Here is a 25,369-nt window from a genome sequence, read left to right on the forward strand (position 1 = left end):
TTTATTCTCTTTGTATTTATTTTGCACCTGTACTTTTTTTCCCCCTAATTAGAATGTAAGCACCATGAGAGAAAGGTGGTTTATTTCATCTCTTTTTACTATGTTTTCTCCTTGCTCCCTCCTCACTACTAACACTTATATGGGCAACTTGAAGGTTGGTTTTCAAAGCATCTAATAATTACAGTTCTTGTGAAAGGCTGTCAAAGTCAAATACATGAGTTAGAAAATTGAGCCCGAGTATCCAGACCCAAAGGTCAGTGTTCTTGCCAAAATCACATGCAGCCTCTAAAAAGAAAATGCACGGGAGCAGCTAGGTGGCTCAGTGGATAGAGGGAGGTCCAGGATTCATAGCTACTCTCAGCTACTTTCTAGCGAGTCACATAACTCCAATCACCTAGCCCTTACAGCTCTTCTCCCTTGGAACTTCTACTTTATATTGATTCTAAGACAGAAGGTAAGGATTTTTTTTTAAAAAGGAAATGTATGATGTCCTATATATTTTTCTCTAAAAGAAACCGCAACTATTTTCACATCAATTTTTGGTTGGTACTATGTGTAATAAATATATTGAACTAAAGGATCAGGCAAAAAAATCAGCATAAAAGTTGATATTTGTTAGTTAAGGTATCACAAATATTGATTTCATGTACAAAATATGAACTATAAAAGAGGTTCATTTCCAAGTCTGTCTCTCCAATTGACCTTGGAATAATACTATATGTCTTACCTTAGAGGCTGAAATTTGAATTTTACTAACAAAGCAATAAAATGGGAAGGGATAATGAGATCGACTTAAGGTACTGGATGCCTATATCATTGATTTTTAGACCCACAGAACACTACAAATCATGCCCTAGTACAATAGATTATATGCATCCTTTTCCAGACCCATCATGAAAGCAATAGTACCCTCATGTCAATAATGGTGCTATTATTATCTTTATTTTACAGATGAAAGAAACTGAGGCTGACACTTGTGACAGGAACTAGATATTTCATTTATGGGCTATCAGAACCAAAGTAAAGGAAATCATCTCTTGTTCTGTTCCCTTCCCATTATCTTCAATCCTCTTGATTTCTTTCTGTTGGGAGTGCCTTGGCTATCTCATTTTGATCTAACTATAGATTTCTATTATTTTTTATTTATTTAAGTGTTGTTCCAAGGAATATTTCAGAGAGCAGATCAAAAAAATTACCTGATATTCTGCATTTTTAATAAAGATTTTTTCCAAGGTATTATATTTAACCAGACAAATGGGATTACATAAGAACAATTATCACAAAAATCACATTAATATTTAAGTTTGTTAAAATTTAGATTACACACCTTTTTTCAGTGACACATTTTTTAACTATTAAGTTAAGTTCCTGGGTCTGGGTCTGGCAGATTGCAGAAAAACTGCCTGGTTCTGTACAAATCTGATTGTTGAATGAATCAGAATTTACTGTTTCACCATTGAGAATTCTTAGAGTAGGTAAGATTTCAAGTATGGAATGCCTAATGAAAAGACAACAAAATAGAACATCAGCTTTACAAAAATAGTTTACTTTGGAAAAAAAACAACTTCATAAATGTAACCACACAGTACAAATATAGCCTGAGCTTTATTTATTGGAAAGTGCTGATTGATATAGCTCCTTCCTCCAATTCTCACCAAGCACATAATGCAGGTAATCCAGTTGAAAAATCAATTTAATTCTGGAAATATTAATGAGCACCTGCTGTATTCAAAGCACTATTCTAGTCTCTGAGGGGATTGAAAGACAAAAATGAAACAACCTCTGCCCTCAAGGAGCTCATCTTCTACCAGAATGTGTGCAAATTTGAAATTATTTTAAATAACTTTTAGAGTTGAAGATGACAAGAAAAATGGTTTATTTTATGATTCACTTTTTGACTTTATTTTATGATTCACTTTTTGACTAAAGATGTGGTCAAGAAACAACACAGAATGAGCAGCACAGAAGGATCACTCTTTTATGCTAGTGGTACTGAAGTAATGGTCAAATACATTAAACCCAGTAAAACCTAGAAGCAAATAAAATGGTCAAGCCTAACATGTGGAACTTAGGCAGGGATACCAGAGGAACTCGGGATTCAGTTGTAGCCCAGCAACTCCAGTTCATCAGTTCTTCTGGCTCTTAACCAATTAGAAGCTATTTTGTCACCATGCCATAGTGACTCCTTTATCACCTGCACAGCAACAAACCTGTTCCCCAAAGTTCCATAGGCTGCCCTGGGGACTAGGCAGGGAAATATCTCCACATGCTTTTAGGACTGGGCCCTCACAGGTTAATCTCCCATTGCATAAACAACACCAGAATTGTACAGTGCAAAAAGGCATTCTTCTATCATTGGACTCACATTCACTATTCATTTATAACAATTCACTAATCAAAGGAACTTGCTGGAGGAGAGTTTGTGAACAAGGCCATGGGAAAGAGGACATTAGTTTTTCTATAGGGTTCTAAAATAGGAAACATTTGGGCAAGTTACTTAACCCGTTTGGGCCTTAGTTTACCCATCTGAAAAGGAGGGGTTGGACTAGATGGTCTCTGAGGTCATATCTAGCTTCAGATCTAGGGCACTATGGTCTTTACAATTCTTGCCAATTGCTTAACAACTTCAAAGAAGAAAATAAAATGGAGAAAGGAGAGGAGAAAAGAGGGAAAAAATGGAAACAGAAAATGAAAGTGGGCAATCTACACCAAAATGGCTGTCCTGGGATGGTGCAGAAATTACTTTCAAAATCATGAAGACCAAAAGCGACTTTTAAAAAAAAGCAGGGCATCACCATAGAAACAGCTGAACTCCAAGACTTGGGGAAGGAAAATATCATAGAATTAGAACAATCGGGGAGGAAAGTAGCCTGGAACATTTTATATTGTTTTGTTTTCTCCTTTTTCAGTTATAGGGATAGGCACTGAAGGAAGACCCTGAAAATAAATAGTCCTAAATAAAGGTCCCGGAGTAAATGTGCCTTTGGAGTCTTCCTAGGAGATTGTTCCAGAAGGGGGCTCGTTGAGCACAAGCGGTAAGTGCCACACACAGACAGGTTTTGAGGAGGGGTTCAGACATGCCTTTGTCCTCGAAGGCCTCATCTGATCCAGGACAAAGAAGCTCACTATCGATTTGCCCAGGGTGATGGCATTTCTGGTAACAGCAGTTCTTTTGAACTATCAAGTACAATATAAAGAAATGGCAATAAATAGCAGTCACAGCCTCGTAATGGCTGAGGAAAGCCACTGCTCTGTAAAGCAGTGAGACAGGCGTGCCACTAAGGCCAGGGCGCCTTCTAGGAGAGGCCAGGAATGTGTGTGTGGGGGGGGCGGGGTTCCAGGGCTCAGAGCTGGGAGCACGTGTGCAGAAGCGAGCGTTCACAAGCCACACTGACGGGTCACCGGGAGGCCTGAGGCCGAGGAAGAAGCAAGGCCAAAATGTGTATAAAACCCAAGAAACCCAAGCCACATGGTGGTCCCCCCCAGCTCCCTTAGGGACATGACCGGCCTGAGAGCAGCCGAGCCCAGAGCAGGGCTCCACTCCTACCCCCAGTTATGTGCAGGGTGTGGGAGGGGAACCCCGAGAAGCCCTCTAAGAACCCGGACAGTGAGGCTCCACACCAGCGGCCACCCCTCAGTGTACTCACACTGCTGCCCAGGAGCATCCTCACGCATCGCCTCCATGGTGGGGAGGAGGAAGGGAAGGAGAGTAACCCAGGGGCAGCCAGGATGGACATCCAGCCAGAGACCTCTACCAGGCATGTCCTCCCCCGCACCGGTTGGCTCAGTTATCAGCCAGCATTGGACAATGACATTATGACAGCCACCATGACAGTCTGAGCCAGTTCCTGGGCACTGAGACCTCAGCCAGCTAAAAAGACAAAAGCTCACCCTAGCAAGCATGTATGCAGTGTTTGCTCGGCACCAGCCCCTGCACCACGGCCAATCATTAGACCCCTTCTGATGGTTCACAAGAAGGCTGGGAGGTCGATGGTATTCCCATGTTAGAGCTGAGGAGCCAACACAGACGAAGTAACTTGCTCAGTATCATGAGGCTGGCAAGTGTCTGAGGCCACCCTGGCCAACTTCGGCCCGGCGTTCTAGCCATGTCTGCTCTTGTTGTGGAGTTGTTTTAGTTGTGTCTGACTCTAGGACCCTTTCTGCGGTTTTCCTGGCAAAGATACTAGAGTGGTTTGCTATTTCCTTCTGCAGCTCATTTTACAGATGGGGAAACTGAGGCAAACGGAGCGTGAAGGATTTGCCCAGGATCACACTGCTTGTGTCTGAGGTGTGGCGTCATTTTTCTCACTGCAGGCACGCAAATGATAAGCAAAATATCCAAGCCGTAAAGAAAGAGCTGTATCATGGAAGGGCCGATCCACAACAGAGCCAGAGCCCTGGCCAGGACCAGAGTACTGTGAGAGACCGAAGAATCAGACAACTTTTACACCAGGACAAAAAGAGCACCTAATAGTCTTAGCCTCAAAGACTAGAGACAGCCAGAAGCAACAGCCATTGGTTAGTCTGCCGGGAAGCATCCTTGTTTGGGGAGAGGCAGCTTCTGACCGACTTCTGACAACCCCTTAAGAAGCACTTGGTGGAAAGGGGCAAGGCTAGTGCCTGGCCTAAGAGTGGCTGGCAACGCGTGGTGCCAGCTTCTGACCTAAAGGCTGGCCATCCTGACGTAGAAGGGATCACAAGCGAGGGTGCCTGATAGAGCAACGCTGATGGGGGGCTGGCCCTAAGGCCTTTCCTTAATCCAAAACCTTAATACTTATACCAGAATAGTCTCAGAAGCCTGCTAAAGTCATGACTTTTGCTAACTACCTTAGAATGACAATTATGATTGTCTCAGGACAATATCAGTATAACATTAAAATCTACTCTTCATATGAGGGAGAGGGTCTTTTTCTCTCACAAAGGCTAGATTCAAATGAAGGTCCTCCTAACTCCAGGCTCAGCCCTTGTACCCCTCTACTACCTGGCTGTCCATCGACATTTGTGTATGTCCCCAAATTATTTTTAGAATCTGGTTAGTACAAAGCTGTAATATAAGTTTCCAAGGCTACCTATTTTTCATCACTGTGAGTGGCTACTGAGGACCCAAAGTCAGTAGGTAGCTGGAGTATGAGTGAGGATTTAGGACTTATAAGGAATCATTGCCTGGCTGAGTATGTTGGGCATGGCCCTGGTGGTGGGAGCCATTGAAACAGCTAAAATCAGAAAGTCATCTCTGCAACCTAATGTGAAAATCCAATGGCTGGATTTTAAAGCAAACTAGATATTAGAGAGAAAAATAATTGTAGAACCTTGAAATACATTTTAACTTAGAACTCTAGAAAGCAGGAATGCCAAAGCCTTGTTGTAGAGGTACTGTAGGGAATCAATCAAGATGAAAAGCAGATGTGAAATGCAAATTCAACTATGAGAACATTAATATTTGCATAGACTCTGGTAGTAATACTTGCTTGTGTCAGGGTAATCTCAAAGCTTCTCTTAGGCATTTGGCAGGACACTAGATGCATCTTATAAGAAACCAGGATATGGCTTACCTGAAACGATTCTCTTCTCCCACTTAGTTTTGTCCCTGAAATTTTTCCCCGATTCATTGACATGAAAGAACTGAATAGGTTTAGGGTTGGAAAATGAGGCACCTTCTTGAGCCCTTGAGATATATGGTAGATACTGAGAGAAAAAGTTGTTATATGATAGTCTATCAATATTCACCATGAACTAGGGTACTGCTACCCTACAAGATAGCTTTTCAGTAACCTTGAAATTTAGTTCAAAGAGAAACGTCCTGTCTAGCTAAGAGGTTCCTGTCCCTTGTTTTAAAGAGTTCTGAACCTGGGCTTAGTTAAAAAATGAGAGACACAGCCAAGACCCTGAGGGGATTAAGAAAGCGAGGCCTTTTTTTTCCAGTCCAAGGTAAGGAAGGTTGCTTTTCTAAGAAAGCTTTTAGCAAAGAAAAAAAAATTACTTTAACTCAGAGAAAAAAACCCATTCTTCTCATGAAGAAGAGATAACCAAAGATTTTAGTTGAACTAGAAACTGGAAATAGAATAAACCTGCATTGTCACGTGCCTAATGACATTATGACAGCCACCATGACAGTCTGAGCCAGTTCCTGGGCACTGAGACCTCAGCCAGCTAAAAAGACAAAAGCTCACCCTAACAAGCATGTATGCAGTGTCTGCTTGGCACCAGCCCCTGCACCACGGCCAATCATTAGACCCCTTCTGATGGTTCACAAGAAGGCTGGGAGGTCTTCCCGTGTTAGAGCTGAGGAGCCAACACAGATGAAGTAACTTGCTCAGTATCACAAGGCTGGCAAGTGTTGTCTGACCATATTCAGTAGAAATCATGTGCCCAGCAGGGGCTTTATCTTTAATAGAAAACTATAGAAGTAATACAATCTCACCAGATAACATTAGTGACCTTATTGTCCTTCCTCAAGGTAACTTGGGCACATACATTCCATTCGTGTATAGGTTTCCACCTATGTTCCCTACGTGTGTTTATTCCCACTGATAAAATGCATGGTCGTAGGGCCAGTGTTATGGGATAAATATATTACTGACATATCATTAAACTAGTTAATTATTTGGCTTTGGCCCCATAAAGTCAACCTTTAAACCTAGGGTAGCGGCTCCCTGAAGGACCCACCCTCAAGCTTTAACACTTAAACACAAGGATTATAACACTTATTATCCCTTAGATCATAAATACAGGAAGTCAGGCCAAAAGAACTTTTATTTCTCCTTTCCTCACTCTCTTCTAGATCTTCTGCAATCTGTATTCATAACTCATCACTCCTCATGCTTCTTCACCTCTCTGTAGGGAGAGTCTAAGGCTGTTGATCCCCTCTTCCAGGTTCCCCAGCTGCATCTTGTATTGTCTTTGTTGGTTCTCTATCCAGGTCAAGATCGTTATATGTGGGATCCTTCAAAGGCCCTATTCTTGGGCCTTCTTGCCCTTCCCCCCATACTGCTGTCTCTTTTGGCAATCTCTTCATCTCCTGTGGGTTCTGTTTTCATTTCCGTGACCATGTCAAGATGTCCAGGTCTCAATATCCCGCTCTAGTCTCTCTCCAAGTGACAGCCCTTGTCCTCAATAGCCTTTTGGACCTCTTAAACTTCGTGTCTTCGTGCTGCTATCCAAAATTTGCCATGCTCCAAAAAGGAATCATTCTCTTCCTTCCACCCTGAACTCTGCCTCTTCTGAGCGTCCCTGCTGACTGCTGAAGGCACCACTCTGTTCCCAGGTGCCCCTCACCCTCTCACTTCCCCTCCTCAATAATCTGCATCCCATTTGATCACGTATACTTTCTCTCCATCGCTCATGGATGTCTTCTCTCTCCTCACACAGCCAGCACCTTCTTCAGCACTTTGCCTAGACTACCGCCATGGTTTCTTCCCCAGCATCCTTCTAGAGTACCCACCAACACGTCAAAGATCAAGTCTACCAAGCCCTGCCCTGGCCATCTTCCTTACCTCCGGACCTCTCTCTTGCTGTAGAAAAGGCACATCTCACAACTTTAAAACAAAACAAAAAACGTGTCCTGACCAAGCGCCTGAGCTTGTTTCCCTCTTAACTGTGGTTCGATTCAAAGGCTCTGTCCTGAGCCATTTTATTCTCATCGTTCTCTACACTTGGCTTGGTGAACTTATGAGCCATGATGCATTCATGGCTCCCGGAAGGCTAGCGTTGTCTCAAGGCTCCGCATCACAGACCGCCTGTGGACCATTTGCAACTGGATGTTTTTTCCCTCTTTTTTATTTTTTTTTATTCACTCTTCTGAATTTTATTAACTCTTCTGAATTCCTCTATTTCTGTTTAGGGCATGGCCATCCTTCCACTTATCAAAGTTGTGTAATTCTAGAATCATCCCCGACTCCTTACTTTCCCATAGACCCCATATCTAATAGTACAATGGCTCTTCCATGCCTCACTTTTTCTACTCACATGACCACCACATGAATTCAGGTCCTCATTACCTCCCTCTGGACTACTTCAATAATCTCATCATTTATGTCCCTCACTCTAGTCTCCACCCTTTCCATTCCATCTTTGACACCAAACAGGTCTCATTGTGTCACTACTCTGAAAAAAACCATCCAAAGACTGCCTGTTACCTCTAGGATAAAATGCTAACTCTTCAGTTTGGCATTTAAATCATCCTTCTCCATCATTTCTCTCAGAAAACACATTCTTCCTAGAAAATATGGTATAGTTTATTATATTACATATATATTTAAGGTTTTAAATACTTTAAAATAACCTCTGACAACATGCAGGTTAGAATTTCCACTATTAAAGAAATTGAGAATAACAGTAGCCCAGAATTCAGAAAAATCGACATTTTAGAATAAAAATAAATGAGAAGGGGAAAATTAACAAAAAAAATTTTAATATATTGAAAATAATTTTAGCTATCTTGGGGGGTGCTTACTACAGTTAAAGTTTTCCAATTATTATTTGGTAATTTTAATAACAGGCAATCAGGGAGAAAATACATATTGTTGAGGACAATTAATTCTTTATTACTTTTTTTTTATTTTAAACCCTTAACTTCTGTGTATTGACTTATAGGTAGAAGAGTGATAAGGGTAGGCAGTGGGGGTCAAGTGACTTGCCCAGGGTCACACAGCTGGGAAGTGTCTGAGGCCGGATTTGAACCTAGGACCTCCCGTCTCTAGGCCTGACTCTCAATCCACTGAGCTACCCAGCTGCCCCCCAGGACAATTAATTCTTAAGGCAGATGGGAAAACCTAATTTGAAAAGAGAAATGAAATTCAAAGTTTTCAATTAAACTTTTGCTATTAATTAAGCTAAAATACTCCAATATCTATGGAAACAAAATGCCATTTGTGAATAATCTTAATAAACACTATTTAATGAAATAGTTCTGAGATCAGCCAATATTTCTCAATTTTTTCAAATTTTCTCCTTAAGAAATCATTCTTTTCCTTATCACACAAACAGAAATAGAAAATATGTCACTTCATCAAATGAGGCTAGTGATTAAAATGCAGCATGTGTTATGCCAAGCACAGAAGCCAATGCAATATAAGCCACAGGAGAGTGAGGATGTTTCTTGCTAATCTCTCTCTTCCCTTCAGTGTCTTATATGGTAGTCTGAACATTAGAAATGTTTAAGGAAGCAGCTGGGTGGCTTAGTGGATTGAGAGCCAGGCCTAGAGATGGGAGGTCCTGGGTTCAAATCCGGCCTCAGACACTTCCTAGCTATGTGACCCTGAGCAAGTCACTTAACCCCCACTGCCTAGCCCTTACCACTCTTCTGCCTTGGAACAAATACATAGTATTGATTCTAAAACAAAAGGTAAGGTTTTTTTTTTTTAAAAAGACATGTAAGAAATATTTGTTAAAATTTCAGTTTTATGTTGATTATAGGTGCCCTGAATATTTTCTCCTCTTACATTTAAAATAACATCATCCTTACATCAGTTTGCTTAAAAAGAAAAGAAACCAGCAAATGGATATGGCCATGATTATCCCGAAATCTCAGATTTGCAAAATTTGTTTCCATGATGGTGTTAGTGAATTCTGTTAAAACACTTTCTTCTTTCTACTTCCTGTTAATGCCAAGGTAATACTATCTGATGTGACTGCATTTGAAATATGAAGATAGTACTACATAGATTGACCTTGAGTTTGTAGTAAAGAATTGTAAAAGTCAATGTTGAATAATGGTACATAAAAAAGTGCTGAATCAAGTTGATTAATGCAAAAAGTGAAATATCTTAACGTTATGGGATCTCACCACTAGTTTTTCCAGCTGGGCTTCTCCTACTGAAAGGCTAAATCAATATTTCATTTAGTGAAAACTTCCTGGTGAATATTCTGTCACTTAAGAGGTTCTATTAATCATCCTTGCAATGAAGCACATTCCCATAGGAGATTTCAGACTTATCCTAGGGTTTAATTTTTTAAAAGTGATTTCTTAGTATTTCAGTTCTGTCGGTGTTATCGCTGGCTGGACATGAAAGTAAGAAGCCGATTGGGAAATTTTACAACTAATTCCTTTGTTGGTATCAAGGGGTTATGTAAAGTTCATTGGAACATATTGCCTGAAGTTATAGTTGATGCAGTATTCAACAAATCCATATTTTATAGAGCCTTATATTCTAAATCCTTTAGATAAATGAATCTCATGTCAGATCATGAAAGCTGCATTTTGCCAACTGATCTAAATAAAATTTGATGTAATGTTCTTCTTCTTTTTTTTTTTTGATGAAGGCACTTGATTCATCTTGATAGCATTTAGTTTTAAACTGTTCATCTAAATTTAGAAATTTTCCATATTTAGAATGTAGATATTTATTTATTCTCATTATTAAATATTTCTAAATAAATGTTTGACATTTAGAAATTTTCCAAAACCATTTACATTTAGTAAAAGAAACAATTTTTTTTTGATTTGGAAGAGACCCTAGTGACTATTTAATTCAAATCCTTCATTCTGCAAATGAGGGAAACTGATGCTAACAAGGCTAAGTAATATGACCAGTTATTCAACTACTGGCAGATTTAAGATGCAAATCCAGGCTTCTGATGCTTAAACTAGTGGTCTTTCCATTACAGCAAACCTGTCTTTAGTGTTCTTTTAATTTATACAATATCACCTTGTCTGTATTTATCATCAATATTAAATATTTTGAGTTAAAAATATTTTTCTAGATTACATGCCAAATACAATTTTTTTAAACCCTTACCTTCCACTTTAGAATTAATACTATATATTGGTTCCAAGGCAGAAGAACAGTAAGGGGTAAGCAATGGGGGTCAAGTGACTTGCCCAGGGTCATACAGCTAGGAAGTGTCTGAGGCCATATTCAAATCTAGGAGCTCCTGTCTTTAGGCTGGGCTCTCAATCCACTGAGCTACCCAGCTGCCCCTTTCAATAGATTTTTTAATAACTATTTTCTGGTATTTTGCGATCACTGTTCTTTCTTCCCTCCCCCTGCTCCTCTCTCCCCAAGATGGGAGTCAATCTGATATAGGTTGTATATGTTCATTATATATTACAAATTTCTATATTCCTCTTGTTGTGAAAAAAAGACATATCACTTATACTAGAAAAAAACTCATGAAGGAAATTAACCGAAAAATGGTAGGCACTGATCTGCATTCAGACTCTGGGTCAGTTCCTTCTATGGTGGTGGATAGCTGTTTTCATCACGAGCCCCTTGGAATTGTCCTTGCATTGCTGATAATATTTCAATCATTCACAGTTGATTGATCTTTTAAATTAATCATTTCCTCTTACTGCAAAAATCACTTTAAAATGCATTGTTATAGATTAAGTGGTAGAGGCACTGACTATAGTCAACTATCTATGTTCCAAAGGAGGTAGCAGGGGACACAAATAATAGTGCCTTGGATCTGGACTTCTGAAAAGAAGTCTTTATCTCATTTTAGGAATGATTAGGTGGGCTATCAAAAAAGTCAAAAAAGAATATATTGAAGTGTTGAGAAAATTATCTGAGAGCAACTTTCCTTTGGTGGATCAAAAGTGTTATTTAAAATAATTATTGTTCACAGAATGAAATCAGAGCTTCAAGAAATATTATAAATATCGACATTAATTAGGCATGAAAATAATGTCTATTTGCTCATCATCGTCCCTCAGTCCCTCATGAGGAACAGAGCAGGTTCTTTCCTGAAACCTGCTCAGAGGAGCTTATTGTTAGGAAGCTGTCATCCGCCATTAACACTGTCCCACCCACATGCAACACACAGGGCTGGCAGGCTCCGGGCGCTCACCTCAATCTATTTAAGTAGAAAAGTAACTGCAAAAGAATATCCACCCCAATGTGTACATAAACGTCACAGCCCCACGCTAGGCTCAGCTGGGTTGGCACCGTGAAGAGTCAGGAAGAATCATCTGTGTGTGTTCAAATCTGGCCTCAGACACTTACTGGCAAGTCACTTCGCTGTGTTTGCCTCAGTTTCTCCTCTGTAAAATAAGCTGGAGAAGGAAATAGCAAACTCTTCTGGCATCACAAACAAGAAAACCCAAGTGGGGCCGCGAAGAATTAGACACAACTTTAACTGACCAAATAAACATGGTGACATACGCAATAAAGATTACTGCCTATATGGTTGTTACGTCACAACTACATCACAAAACCGCGGTTCTAGTTGAACTCCTGGGGATCAAAATGAGAAAACCCTAAATACATGGATACATACATTCACAGTGCCAAATGGTTTTTCACTGACATTTGACCTTGGAAGACCAAAAAATATGCAAATGAAAACTAAGATAAGAATTTAATATGATTGTTTAATACAGCAAAACACATTTTAAACTTTGGCTTCTATTCCTTAGTTCTCTTGCAAGAAAGGTAGCATAGCCTAGGAGATAAGGTAACAGCTTCTCAAATCCTACCTGTGACTATTGGTTAGGTTTCATATCTCTGTTTTTATTTATGCCTTAGTCCACTCTCACTGTGAAAATCTGCATAAAAGAGCATTAACATTTTTTTCCTAATTACATGCATGCTTAGCAAGTGAAATCCTTACTCGATGAACATATATTTCTTAAAAGTTATTCAGAATTCTTGTGGGAGGCCTGAGTTCTGACACTAACAAATTTAAGCAAATCACTTTCCTTCTCCAGGACTCAGGCTCACTTATAAAATGGGGACATTGTAAGAGAGAAGAAACGCTTCTTTTCAGTTATAAGGTTTTATGAATTTTAATTATTTAAAAATAATACTTCATTATAGTCCGTATTATAGTGAATGAATCCCTTAGTTATTCACATCATATTGAAAAATATTACTTTAGCATATCCATTTTCTATTCTATTTTCCTAATTGATGTCATTCTAATTCTGCCTGGGGGGTAAAGTTCCATAAAAGGTTTTCAGACTCTAAGGCTATGCCTGGTCCTTGCCCCAGCTTTCTGGCCTTAGAACCCCACACTCTGGGCTTCCAGGTTAAGTTGGCAGCAGAGTAAAAAGCAGCTGCTTGACCTCTCCTAACCCACACATATAGGACTCCTCAAGGGGACATAAAAACAAATCCAGGTGAACGAAGGGACCTGACAACAGGGCACAGCATTGGAGGTACGTGGAATCAGGGCATTTCCATGCTATAAAGGGGGTGAAATAGCTCTACTAAAATGCAAGCTGAGCAACCTCCTCCCTTCCCCATACACTACTTATAGGGCCAAAGCCAGCGCACAAGAGCTAGAGCGAGTTTGGGGCATCCATTAAGTCCTTGATGGCTACCTGGGACCACCAGAGCCTGTTCCTGAGAGCAGCAAGACTTAAGACCCCAAGAAGCTAAAGAACTCACGGACTTTGAACACAGACCCTGAGCGCAGGCTCAGTTGCAGCTGCAGACGAGGATCCCGAGTGCAGGCTTGGACCATTGGTGGGGACCCAGTGCAGAGGGGTACACAACTGTGGAAGCAGCGCCCTGAGACTGTTAAAGGAGCTTCGGGCAGAGGAACAAGCAAGGGGACCACCAGGAGGCTTGACCCTGAGAACAACTAGACCTGAGACCTCAGGAGCCTAAAGAGCACAGACAGACCCTAGGCATGAGGATAACACTGAGAGGGTGCTGGGCTAACAATAGCAAGCCAGAGACAAGAACTCCAGAAGAGAAAGATGAAGAAGAAATCTTTAACACTCAATAACTTTTACACAGAAAAAATCCAGACAACAGAGCAAACAGCAGAGGAGAACAAACAAGTAATCATATCCAACCTTCCCCCAAAAAATTAAAACGAAAAAATGGTAACAAGCTCTTGAAGAGTTCAAATCTGAGATTAAGAGAAAGATGGAAGGGATCTGGCAAGAAAATAACAGTTTAAAAGGGAGAATTTCGCAATTAGAAAGTGAGGCTCAGAAATCAAATGAATTGACAAGCAAACTGAAGACCAGAAATGACCAGCTGGAAGCCTTGAAGAACCAAACAGACCAGATTCAAAAGGAAACCAAAATATTATAGCCGAAAGCCAGCCTCTAAAGCAGGGGTCGGCAACCTTTTTGGCCATGAGAGCCATAAATGCCACATTTTTTAAAATGTAATTTCTTGAGAGCCGTAGAGTGCTCACAGTGCACACTCCTATAACAGTGTGCACTCCTGTAACAGAGCCTGAAAAAAATTGACTTTATGGCTCCTGCAGAAAGAGCCATATCTGGCCCTCAAAAAAGCCAGATATGGCTTGAGAGCCATACGTTGCTGACCCCTGCTCTAAAGGCTAGAATTGGGCAATTAGAAAAAAATACCCCCAAATCAAAAGAATTAATAAGCAAATTGGAGACCAAAATCAAACAGCTGGAGAACAGGATAGACCAAATCAGAAAGGAAAATCAAAAGAATATAGCAGAAAACCAGTCTCTAAAGACAAGAATTGGGCAAGTAGAAGCCAATGATCTCTCAAGACAACAAGAACAAATAAAGCAAAGTCAAAAGACTGATAAAATAGAAGGAAACATGAAATATCTCAATGAGAAATTGGCAGATCAAGAAAAAAGGTCTAGAAGAGATAATTTGAGAATCATTAGTCTTCCTGAAAAAGCAGAAATTAATAGAAATTTGGACTCCAAACTAAAGGAAATTATTCAGCAAAATTGCCCTGAAGTTCTACAACAAGAAGGCAATATAGACATTGACAGGATCCATAGATCGCCCTCTACACTAAAACCTGATGAAACAACCCCCAGGAATATAAGAGCCAAATTCAAGAGCTTCCAAGTAAAAGAAAAAATTTTTACAAGAAGCCAGAAAGAGACAATTCAGATATCAAGGAGCACCAATCAGGATCACACAGGATCTGGCATCATCCACACTAAAAGACCACAAGGCTTGGAATATGATATTCAGAAAGGCAAGAGAACTGGGTCTACAACCAAGGATCACCTACCCATCAAAACTGACTATATACTTCCAGGGGAAAGTATGGGCATTCAACAAGACAGAAGATTTCCAAGTATTTGCACAGAAAAGACCAGGACTAAGTGGAAAGTTTGATATCCAACCACAAAAAAACAAGAGAAACATGAAAAGGTAAATAAAAAACAGAGGGGAAAGAAAGAAAACTCTTATTTTAAAATTTGCCTCTTTAAGGACTTCAATAAGATCTAATTATTTGTATTCCTATATGGAGAAATGTTATGTGTAATTCTCTGTAGTGAACTCTATTCACTATTATAGTATCCATTATAGTAATTAGAAGAATTATTCACAGGGAGAGGTTAGAGTACTAAATGGTCTAAGATGATAAGGGATTAGGTGGGAAAGAGGGGGGTGAATAGTAGAGGACACCAAGAGAAACTTGAATGAATAAGAAAAATGGGATATTCTATTACACACAAAGAGGGCATGGGAAGGGGAGGGGATGAATACTATTCTAAGAAAGAGAGGAAGAGAGCATTAAGAGGTAATATTTAAACCTTACTCTCAGTGGAATTGACCCTAACAGGGAAGAGTAGCTATATCCATTGAGATATAGAACTCTATCTAACCCTACTGAGAAAGTCAGAAGGGATAAACCAAGGGGAGCAGAGGAGTGGGGAGGTCAAAAAGCGAGGGGAGGAGAAGGGAGAGGGAATTCATTAGGTCTTAAAAATAAAAAGAGGGGAATAATAAGGGAGGGGGTAGAAAGGGTAGTAAATCAAGGGAGGGGACAAGGGTTACTGGTTTAAAACAAATCACTGGTTTAAAAGGAAATAGCCTAAGAAGGAGGGGTAGAACTAAGAGAGGATACCAAAATGTTGGGGAATACACAACTGATAATTATAACTCTGAATGTGAATGGGATGATTGATTATACTAAATTAAAAAGCTTTTGTACAAACAAAAACAATGCAACCAAAATCAGAAGGGAAACAACAAATTGGGAAAAAATCTTTATAACAAAAAACTCTGACAGGGGTCTAATTACTCAAATATACAAGGAGTTAAATCAATTGTATAAAAAAATCAAGCCATTCCCCAATTGATAAATGGGCAAGGGACATAAATAGGCAATTTTCAGGTAAAGAAATCAAAACTATCAATAAGCACATGAGAAAGTGTTCTAAATCTCTAATACTTAGAGAAATGCAAATCAAAACAACTCTGAGGTATCACCTCACACCTAGCAGATTGGCTAAAATGATAGTAGGGGAGAGTAATGAATGTTGGAGGGGATGTGGCCAAATTGGGACATTAATGCATTGCTGGTGGAATTGTGGACTGATCCAAACATTCTGGGATGTCAATTTGGAACTATGCTCAAAGGGCTATAAAAGAATGCCTGCCCTTTGATCCAGCCATACCATTGTTGGGTTTGTACCCCAAAGAGATCATAAATAAATAGACTTGTATGAAAATATTTATAGCTGTGCTTTTTGTGGTGGCAAAAAACTGGAAAAGGAGGGTATGCCCTTCTATTGGGGAATGGCTGAACACATTGTGGTATATGTTGGTGATGGAATACTATTGTGCTACTTTCCACTGTAACATGTAGCTGGCTAGTTTAGGAACTTTGAATTTTCAGTTTTATATTCTCAATGTTTTGGACCTTATGAATAACTTTTAGAATGGCTCACTTGTGGGTGAAGATTATGGAAGGTCATAATAAGTTCTTATTCCCTGGAATACATTTTTATCTCCTCACTGCCATGCTGATGTAATGGTTTCTTAACTGTTCTTCCATTTCCAGTCCATTCTGCACATCATCAAATTAATCTTCAAATATCTTCAATGATGATCCACTGATCCCAAGACAAAGTATAAAATCCTTAACTGAGCAAGGCCTTCTAGAGTATGACTCCAATTTACCTTTTCAACCTTATCTCCTGCCATTTCCCTACATGAACCTTTCCCTCTAGTCAGCCACACTGGAGCCATAATTTATGTTACAAACACTTTGACTTTTTCCTTCTATTCAGAAAAAAAACCACTCCTTTCTGCCCATATTCTACTCATATGTCAAGGCTGGAAGATCACTTGTTGGGTGTATTGTAGTGAAAATTCTATTTTTGGTAGGAGCTGGACATTTGTTCATTAAGGTCTCTTCCAGTTCTGAAAATTTATCATTCTGAGATTCTATGAAATGTCTTACTACTCATATTGTCATTTATACATTGTGCTATAATGATTATTCATAGATATGTTTATATTTTATATATACAAATGTGTGGGTATAAAATCCCTAACTAGACTGTAGTTGTCTTAAGGCAGAAATCAAACTTTATTTTTAAGTTTCTATAGTACCCAGCATCATACCCTTCATACAATAAACACTCAATATGTTTTTTTGTTGATTAAGAGTTAATATGGGAAAAGTGAGTTGGACAGAATTTTTTTTTAATGGAAATTGGAAAGGTGTAAATTAAATACTAAAAGAGAAAATAAAAGTTTTACAGAGAGCAACAGTTTTGATTATATTCTAAGCTATCACTTAGGAAAATTACATCTGCTTCTCATTATTTATATTTTTTCTTCTACACTATAACACAATGAGCTGCTTCAGAACACTAAACTTTGGAGGATAGAAGAAAAATAGCCTTTCCTGTCAAAGGAAGTATCTCTTTAGGGGATGCAAAAGAGATGTCTGACTTACTATGTGTCCATATCTGGTCAGATTTTGGCCAAAGATTATGCATTTGGCTCAAACCCAGGTATCTAGACAACTGGTTTGGGCCAGATGGTCTCAACCATCTCTAGACATTATATGGAATGGAGGATCCATTCCTAGATTTCCATAAGGTCCTTCCTGCTGTACAGTGAATGGCCTAAAATAAACAAAGGGTCGCCGAATCTCATAAAATCCCAAAGCTTACCATAGAACAGGCCCCTATCTCCTCCTACTCTTCTTTTACTGAAAAGTGGTAGGGAAAAGAGCAAGGAATCATTTCAAGGATTGGAAGCTACAAGCTACAGGATCAAATGTAACCTGAGAGTCATTCTAGACCTTCTAAGATCGTTATTGATAGGAGTAGACTGCTCTTCCTTTGTGTCTCATCCTCTGAGTTAGAAACAAATTGTCTACTGAAATGGCCTAGACTTAGAACAAAGCAAAAAGGTTATTAGCCTCACTGCATTATTTTCCTTATTGAACAATTTCCCTTTCTCTAAGATTGGCAAGAATAACTGGAGAGTTGAATTCTGATCCAAGAAGAAATTCTGCTTCCCCCTTCTTCCCCCTCTAGATTGAAAAAAGAATTAAGGACAAGGCAAGGGTGAGATGGAACAATTATGGAGAGTCCTTTAATTGAGCAGGGAAAGGGATAAGAAGGAAGTGTCAAGTAGGAGAGGCAGAGAGGTTTTCCTGTCACTACCTGGCTCAGCCAGCTCCCAAGAAATGGCAACATGCAATGGCTAAAAAGGGAGGCAGATGGAGGTTCTAATCCAAGCTTTGTCCCAAACTCATTGTTTGACCTTCGATAAGTCACTTAGTCCCTATATTGCTTCATTTTCTTCCCTGTGTGAAGAGGATGTTCCAGATGACTAAGTACTCTTCTAACTGGTATTCCAGAAAACTCGATAATACAATAGTCAAGAACTCTAAGTCAAAAGCTTCCTGTATTCAAAATAAGATGAACACAAACTTTACTCAGTCATTTGTGATTCAGTTCATAGTCCTAGTTTCAAACACAGTAATTCGGATTGTTAGAAATAAAAATTAATCTTGGAGGCTTATTACTAGATGTATAAGCATGCATTATTAGTAAAGAGAGAGTAAGAGAAATAAGGTTTGTAGCCTTTCTAACTTAAGTAGGACCAGGTCCGGATTCCAGCCTGGCTTCCCTTGCCAGAGAATGCAAGCTGAGATAAGAGCTCAGAGAAAGCCAGCCCAGAAAGAGAGTCACATCAGTGAGAAAAACGGGAGCAAAGAGGCCCACCCAGCTTCCTCCACTGGCCTTTCAAACTTAAGCTCCTTCCCCATCCTTCCATTGGCTAATGGCTTCTGTAGGCCTTTGCTTATCACATCATGCCAGACACGGGACTGACTGCTATGTGGAGTCTTTCCTAGATATCCAGTTCACACAGGACACAGGGAAGAGGCGCTGTGCTGGGTGGTATGAGAGCTGTCCACAGACTTAGGAAAACCTGGGGTCCCCCAAGCAACTGTTTCAGACTATAAATTGTAGAGGAGGTGTTCATCTGCACTTGGAGGTCCCTAAAGGTCAGGGAAACAAACCAAAACTATATGTGAAGTCATATAGAGCAGACATACTACGTGAATAAAATTACAAACCACAATTTACAGAAACAAAGAATAGACGAATAATTAGAGAAACATTAATTCTCACATAGGCTGAGCCAATAAAGTAAAAATGACAATATAACCTAAATTAATGTACTTCTTACAATGCCATTCTAACAAAACTAAAAAAGAAAAAAATAATAAAATTCATGTGTTGTAACAAGAGCTCAAGAGAAATAATGAAAGGTGTAGAAATGAAGACCTCACAATATTAGATCTCAAACTACACAACAAAACAGTAAAACTTAAAATAATTTGGTTTTGCCACTACTGGGTCTAAATCCCAAAGAGACAATTAAAAAGTGGAAAGGACCAACTGTCCAAAAATATTTATAGCATCTCTTTTAGTAGCGCCAAAGAATTGGAAATTTAGAGGATGTCCATCAATTGAGGGATGGCTGAACAAACTGTGGAACATGTTGGTGACAGAATACTATTATAAGAAATGATAAGCAGGAGGATTTCAGAAAAAGCTGAAAGACCTGCATGAACTGATGTAAAGTGAAATAAGCAGAACTGGGAGAACATTGCACACGGTAATAGTAATATTGTACAATAATCATCTGTGAAAACTTGACCACTCTCATCAATGCACTTAACTGGGACAATCCTAAAAGACTGATGAAAGGGGATGCTCTCCATCTCCAGAAGAAGAGTTGTTGGAGTCGGATGTATGCAGATCAGAACATGCTATCTTTCACATCAGTGTATTTATGGTTTTATTTTGGAGTTTCTATATGTACAAGCTCTTATAACAATGACCAATATGGAAGTGTGTTTTGCATAATAATAAAAACTAAATTAAAATAATAAAATAATAAAGACAATAATAATTTGGCATTGGTTAAAAAATAAACAAGTTGATCAATGCCAAAAGATTAACTATACAACACTCTAAAGCAAATGAACCCAATAGTCTAGTGTTTAATAAACCCAAAGACCTCACCTATTGCAGTAAAAGCTCACTCTCTGTAATAGAAACTATGGGAAAACCAGATACCATTCTGATAAAAATTATATTTATGCCAATACCTAACACAATCTGCAAAGATAATCTCTGAATGGATAGATGATATAAATATAAAAATTCACCTAAACAAATAAGAGGAACAAGGAAGAAATTACATTCAGATGGATAGGGAAAGCTTCATGTCCAAGAAAAGGAAGCGAGATCAAAGATAAAATGGATGATTTTCGTTACATAAAATCAGAAAGGGTTTGCATTGGAAAAACCAAAACATAATGAAGCTAAGATGGAAATCAATCAATTAGCTGGGGAAAACTCTTTGTAGCAAGTTTCTTAGATAATAGTCATACTTTCAAGTCATATAAGGAATTTATTCAAATTTATATGAATAATAGGCATTTGCTAATTGATATACAGTGAAGGGAAGAAATCTATAATCATATAAAATCATTAGAGAAATGTAAATTAAAGCAACTCTCAGATTCCACTTCACACCTTTCAGCTTGCTAAAGTTGACAAAAAAAGGAAAATGACAATTGCCAAAGAAATAATTTTTTTAAACCTGGTATATTAATATAATGTTGATAGAGCTACAAATTGGTGCAATTATTCTAGAAATCAATTTGGAATTCGGCCCGAAATGTTAATTGTTTGTATCCCTCCAATTGCGTTCCACCACTGATAGACCTATATCACAAAGGGATCAAAATGAAAGGAAAAGGACCTAAATATATATATTTATAAATGTACATCAGCTCTTTTTGAAATAGCAAAGAACTAGACATTAGGAGGGTTTCCAGCAATTGGGGAGTGGTTAAATATATTATGACATATTAAAATAATGAAATGCTATGAGAGAAATGATTTTAAAGAAATTCAAGATTTATATGAACTGAAACAGAGTGAAGTGGGCAGAATCAGGGCAATTTATACTATGACATCAAAAATTAAAGTGAGTAATTTTGAAAGAACTAAAAAAATGAGATCAAAGATTGACCATAATTGTAGAATCCCGATTATGAAAAAAAAAAGTATGCTACCTACCCCTCCTCCTTGACATTGAGTGACAAATACATGAAATGAGACGCATTTTTTGGACACAGCAAATTTGTAAATTCATTCTATGGGATTATGTTTATTTGTTACAAAGATCTTATCTTTGTTCCCCACCCCTAGGAAGAAGAGGGAGAAAAAAATAAATGCTTGACAATTTAAAAAAATAAAATTTATTTTGAAATATGAAATGAACATGGTAAAAGAATGTTTTTCTTACCTCCAGTTTCTTTCTTGGAGAAGGGGGTTTCCAATTAGTGATAAGTCACATAGATTAAAACATGCATCAAACCACTTGGTGACACCTGTAAGATCTACATAAAATCATTTACAGAAGTTAATACTAATAGAAAAATGATACAACAAAGCCAAGAATGATTTAATTTTCTTCAGCTGCTAATGAATATTAATATAAATCTAAGCAATTCTTCATTAAAGCATTATGGACACTTAAAACAAAAAATATGTGAAATAAGTGTAAAGCCATGTAATAATATTATATATGGAATAGAGCATATTTAAGTTTTACAAATTGCTTTCCTCAGTGTGATGAAATAGATAACAAAAGTATGATTACTCACATTTTATAGATGAGAATATTGAAATTCAAAGAGTATAAGCACCAGACAACACAACCAGTATTTGCCAAAGCCAGGGTTCAAAAATCAGTTCTGACCCCCAAGTTCAACATATTTTTTCTAAAGCACATTACCTGTGATTTGCACAAATACAGAGGTGGTGCAATGAATAGGTTGCCAGGCTTGGAGTCAGAAAGACTCATCTTTTTGAGTTCAAATCTGACATCAGACACTTATCAACTATATAACTCTGGGCAAGTCACTTAACCCTGTTTGCCTCAGTTTTCTTATCTGTAAAATGAGCTACATATGGAAATGGCAAACCACTCTAATATCTCTGCCAAGAACACCCCAAATGGGGTCAGGAAAAGTCAGATAAGACTGAACAAAAACAATAACAAACTTTCCTAGTATTTTGATAGTTTCTACTTTTAAGAAACATATCTTGTTGCTGGATCCAAAATTTTATTTTTATTTTTTTATTAATAGAATTTATTTATAAGTGTCTCAGTCCTTCTCTCCCCTCCTTGAATCACAGAATGCATCACCCTGGAGACAAATATTTTCCATTTTTTCATTTCCAAGTTCTCATTTTCTGGAAATAACATTCACAATTTATTCTTCAAGTATTAAATTTGTAGCTATGTATAATGTTTTCTTGGTTCTTCTCATTTAAATGTTCATTATCCCAAGTAGTTCTTTCTAAGTTGTTGTGTCGTGTTCTTTTTTTCTAATTAGTCTGCTCATCATTTCTTATGGAGTGGTACTATTCCATCACAAGTATATGCCACATTTTTTTAGAAATTCTCCAATGAATAGGTATCCCCTCAATTTCTAATTCTTTGCCACCTTAGAGTGCTAGGAATAGAGTCCTCGTTTTCCTGACATCACTCCCAACATTTGCCATTTTGCCCTTTTGTCATTTTAATCAATCTAATGGATGTGAGATGGCAACTCAGAACTGTTTACATTTCTCTGATCAGCAGTGATTCATAAAGAGCATTCTTCATAAACCTATATGTGGCTTTGATTTCTTCACTGAAAATTGTTCATATCTTTTGCTCATTTATCAATTAGGGTACCGCTCTTATCCTTATAAATATGACAAATTTCTCAATATGTTTTAGATATGAAACCTTTATATGTAGGAGAGGCTGTCTATAAAATTTCCCCCAAATTTTCCGCCTTCCTGCTAATCTTGACAATTATTTTATTTCTACAAAAAAAACTTTTCAATTTAATGTACTTGAAATTAACCATTTTACATTTCACAGGGCTCTCCATCTTTATTTACTCATATATTCCTTTCCTATCCATAAATCTGGTAGGTAATATGTTCCCTATTCTAATTTGCTTATATCTCCTTTTAAGTCTAGATCACGTATCCATTTTGATTTCATCTTTGTGAATGGTATAAGATATTGATCTATCCCTAGTTTCTGCTAAAATACTTTCCAGTTGGGGCAGCTGGGTAGCTCAGTGGATTGAGAGTCAGGCCTAGAGATGAGAGGTCCTGGGTTCGAATCTGGCCTCAGACACTTCCCAGCTGTGTAACCCTGGGCAAGTCACTTGACCCCCCCATTGCCCACCCTTACCAGTCTTCCACCAAGGAGCCAATACACAGAAGTTAAGGGTTAAAAAAAATAATAAAATAAAATACTTTCCAGTTGTCCCAACAATGTTTACCAAATTGTGGCTTCTTATCCCCCAAACCTGGATTAGTGCTTTTGTCAAATACAAGATTACTATAATCTTTTACTTCTGTTATTTATATGTCCTGTTCCACTGATCTAGCTTTCTATTTCTTATCCAGTACCAGACAGTTTTGATAATTACTGCTATATAATGTAGTTTATAATCTGGTATAGCTAGACCTCTTTCCTTTACATTTTTCATTATTTTTTAAAAATATTTTTGATCTTTTGTTCTTCCAAAATAATTTTGTTCTTATTTTTTCTAGCTCAATAATATATATATATATTTGTAATTTAATTGGAATGGCATTGGTAGTAGATTAGTTTAGATAGAATTGTAATTTTAATTACTTGGGCTCTATCCATCCATAAACAATTACTATTTCTCCAATTATTTAGATTTGACTTTGGGCAAAAAGTGTTTTATAATTATGTTCATGTAGTTCCTGGATTTGTTTTGTCAGGTATTGTCCCAGATATTTTATTTTATTTGTTGCCATTTTAGATGGGCTATCTCTTTCTACCTCTTCTTATAGGAATTTTTTTAGGAATATATAAAAATGCTGATGATTTAGGTAGGCTTATTTTATATGTTTTCTATATCCTGCTATTTTGCTAAAAGTATTAATAGTTTCAACTAATTATTCAGTTAAATCTCTAGAATTTTCCACTTTATACCACCATATTGTCTTCAACAGTTTTATAGTTTTATTACCTCTTTGCCCTTTCTCATTCCTTCCATTCCTTTTTCTTCTCTTATTGCTATAGTTAGCTTTTCTAATACTTTGTTAAATAACATGGGTGATAATGGTCATCCTTGTTTTCATTCTTGCTCTTATTTGGAAAGCTTCTAATTTATCCCCATTACAAATAATACTTGCTGATGGTTTCAGGTAAATGCTTCATATTATTTTAAGAAAAATCCATTAATGCCTATGCTTTCCAGGATTTTTAACAGGAATGAGAATTATATTTTGTCTAGGACTTTTTCTGCATTTTTGATGTGATCATATGGTTTTAAATACATGTTATTAATATAATCAATTATGTTGATAGTTTTCCCTACATTATCCCTGTATTCGTGCTATAAATCCTGTTTGGTCATAATGTATATTTGTGATATAGTGTTTTAGTCTCCTACCAAGTATTTTATTTCAGATTTTTGCTTTCATATTCAACAATTAAATTGGTCTATAATTTTCTTTCTCTATTCTTGCTCTTTCTGCTTTAGCTATCAGCACCATGTTTGTTTCATAAAAGGATTTCCTAAAATTCCTTCTTTACCAGTTATTTCAAATAATTTATTTAATACTGAAATTAGTCAAACTTTAAATGTTTGGTAGAATTCACTTGTAATCCAACCTGATCCTAATGCTTTTTGCTTAAGGAAGTTTATTAATGGCCTGTTCAATTTATCTTTCTAAAATAGGTTTATTTAATTTATAGCTGCACTTTTTGTGGTGGCAAAAAATGGAAAACAAGAGGGTGTCCCTCGACTTGGAAATGCCTGAATAAATTGTGGTATATGATGGTGATAGAATACTATTATGCTATAAAGAATGATGAACTGCTCGATTTCTATATGAACTGGAAAGACCTCCATGAAAAGATGTGGAGTGAAATGAGCAGAACCAGGAGAACATGATCAAGAACAATCCTGTGTCAAATCTGGCCTCAGACACTTCCCAGCTGTGTGACCCTGGGCAAGTCACTTGACCCACATTGCCTACCCTTACCACTCTTCTGCCTTGGCTCCAAGACAGAAGGTAAGGGTTTAAAAAAAAAAAGAAAGAACAATCCTGTGGAACTTATGAAAAAGAATGTTATCCACATCTAGAGAA

The 25,369-nt window shown here is 37.8% G+C and overlaps 1 protein-coding gene across 1 annotated transcript in view; it reads right to left on the minus strand.

Moving 5' to 3' along the window:
• LRRIQ1 (leucine rich repeats and IQ motif containing 1) overlaps window positions 1-25,369 on the minus strand; it is a 239,679-nt gene that overhangs the window by 143,777 nt on the left and 70,533 nt on the right. The window contains exons 15-16 of the mRNA XM_044679173.1: window positions 21,477-21,570; window positions 1,328-1,498 (exon numbers count right to left, since the gene is read on the minus strand). Of these exons, the coding sequence (XP_044535108.1) occupies window positions 1,328-1,498; window positions 21,477-21,570 (265 nt within the window). The remainder of the gene's footprint in view (window positions 1-1,327; window positions 1,499-21,476; window positions 21,571-25,369) is intronic.

The sequence above is a fragment of the Gracilinanus agilis genome, chromosome 5, assembly GCF_016433145.1.
Source record: "Gracilinanus agilis isolate LMUSP501 chromosome 5, AgileGrace, whole genome shotgun sequence".
Taxonomy (NCBI): Eukaryota; Metazoa; Chordata; class Mammalia; order Didelphimorphia; family Didelphidae; genus Gracilinanus; species Gracilinanus agilis.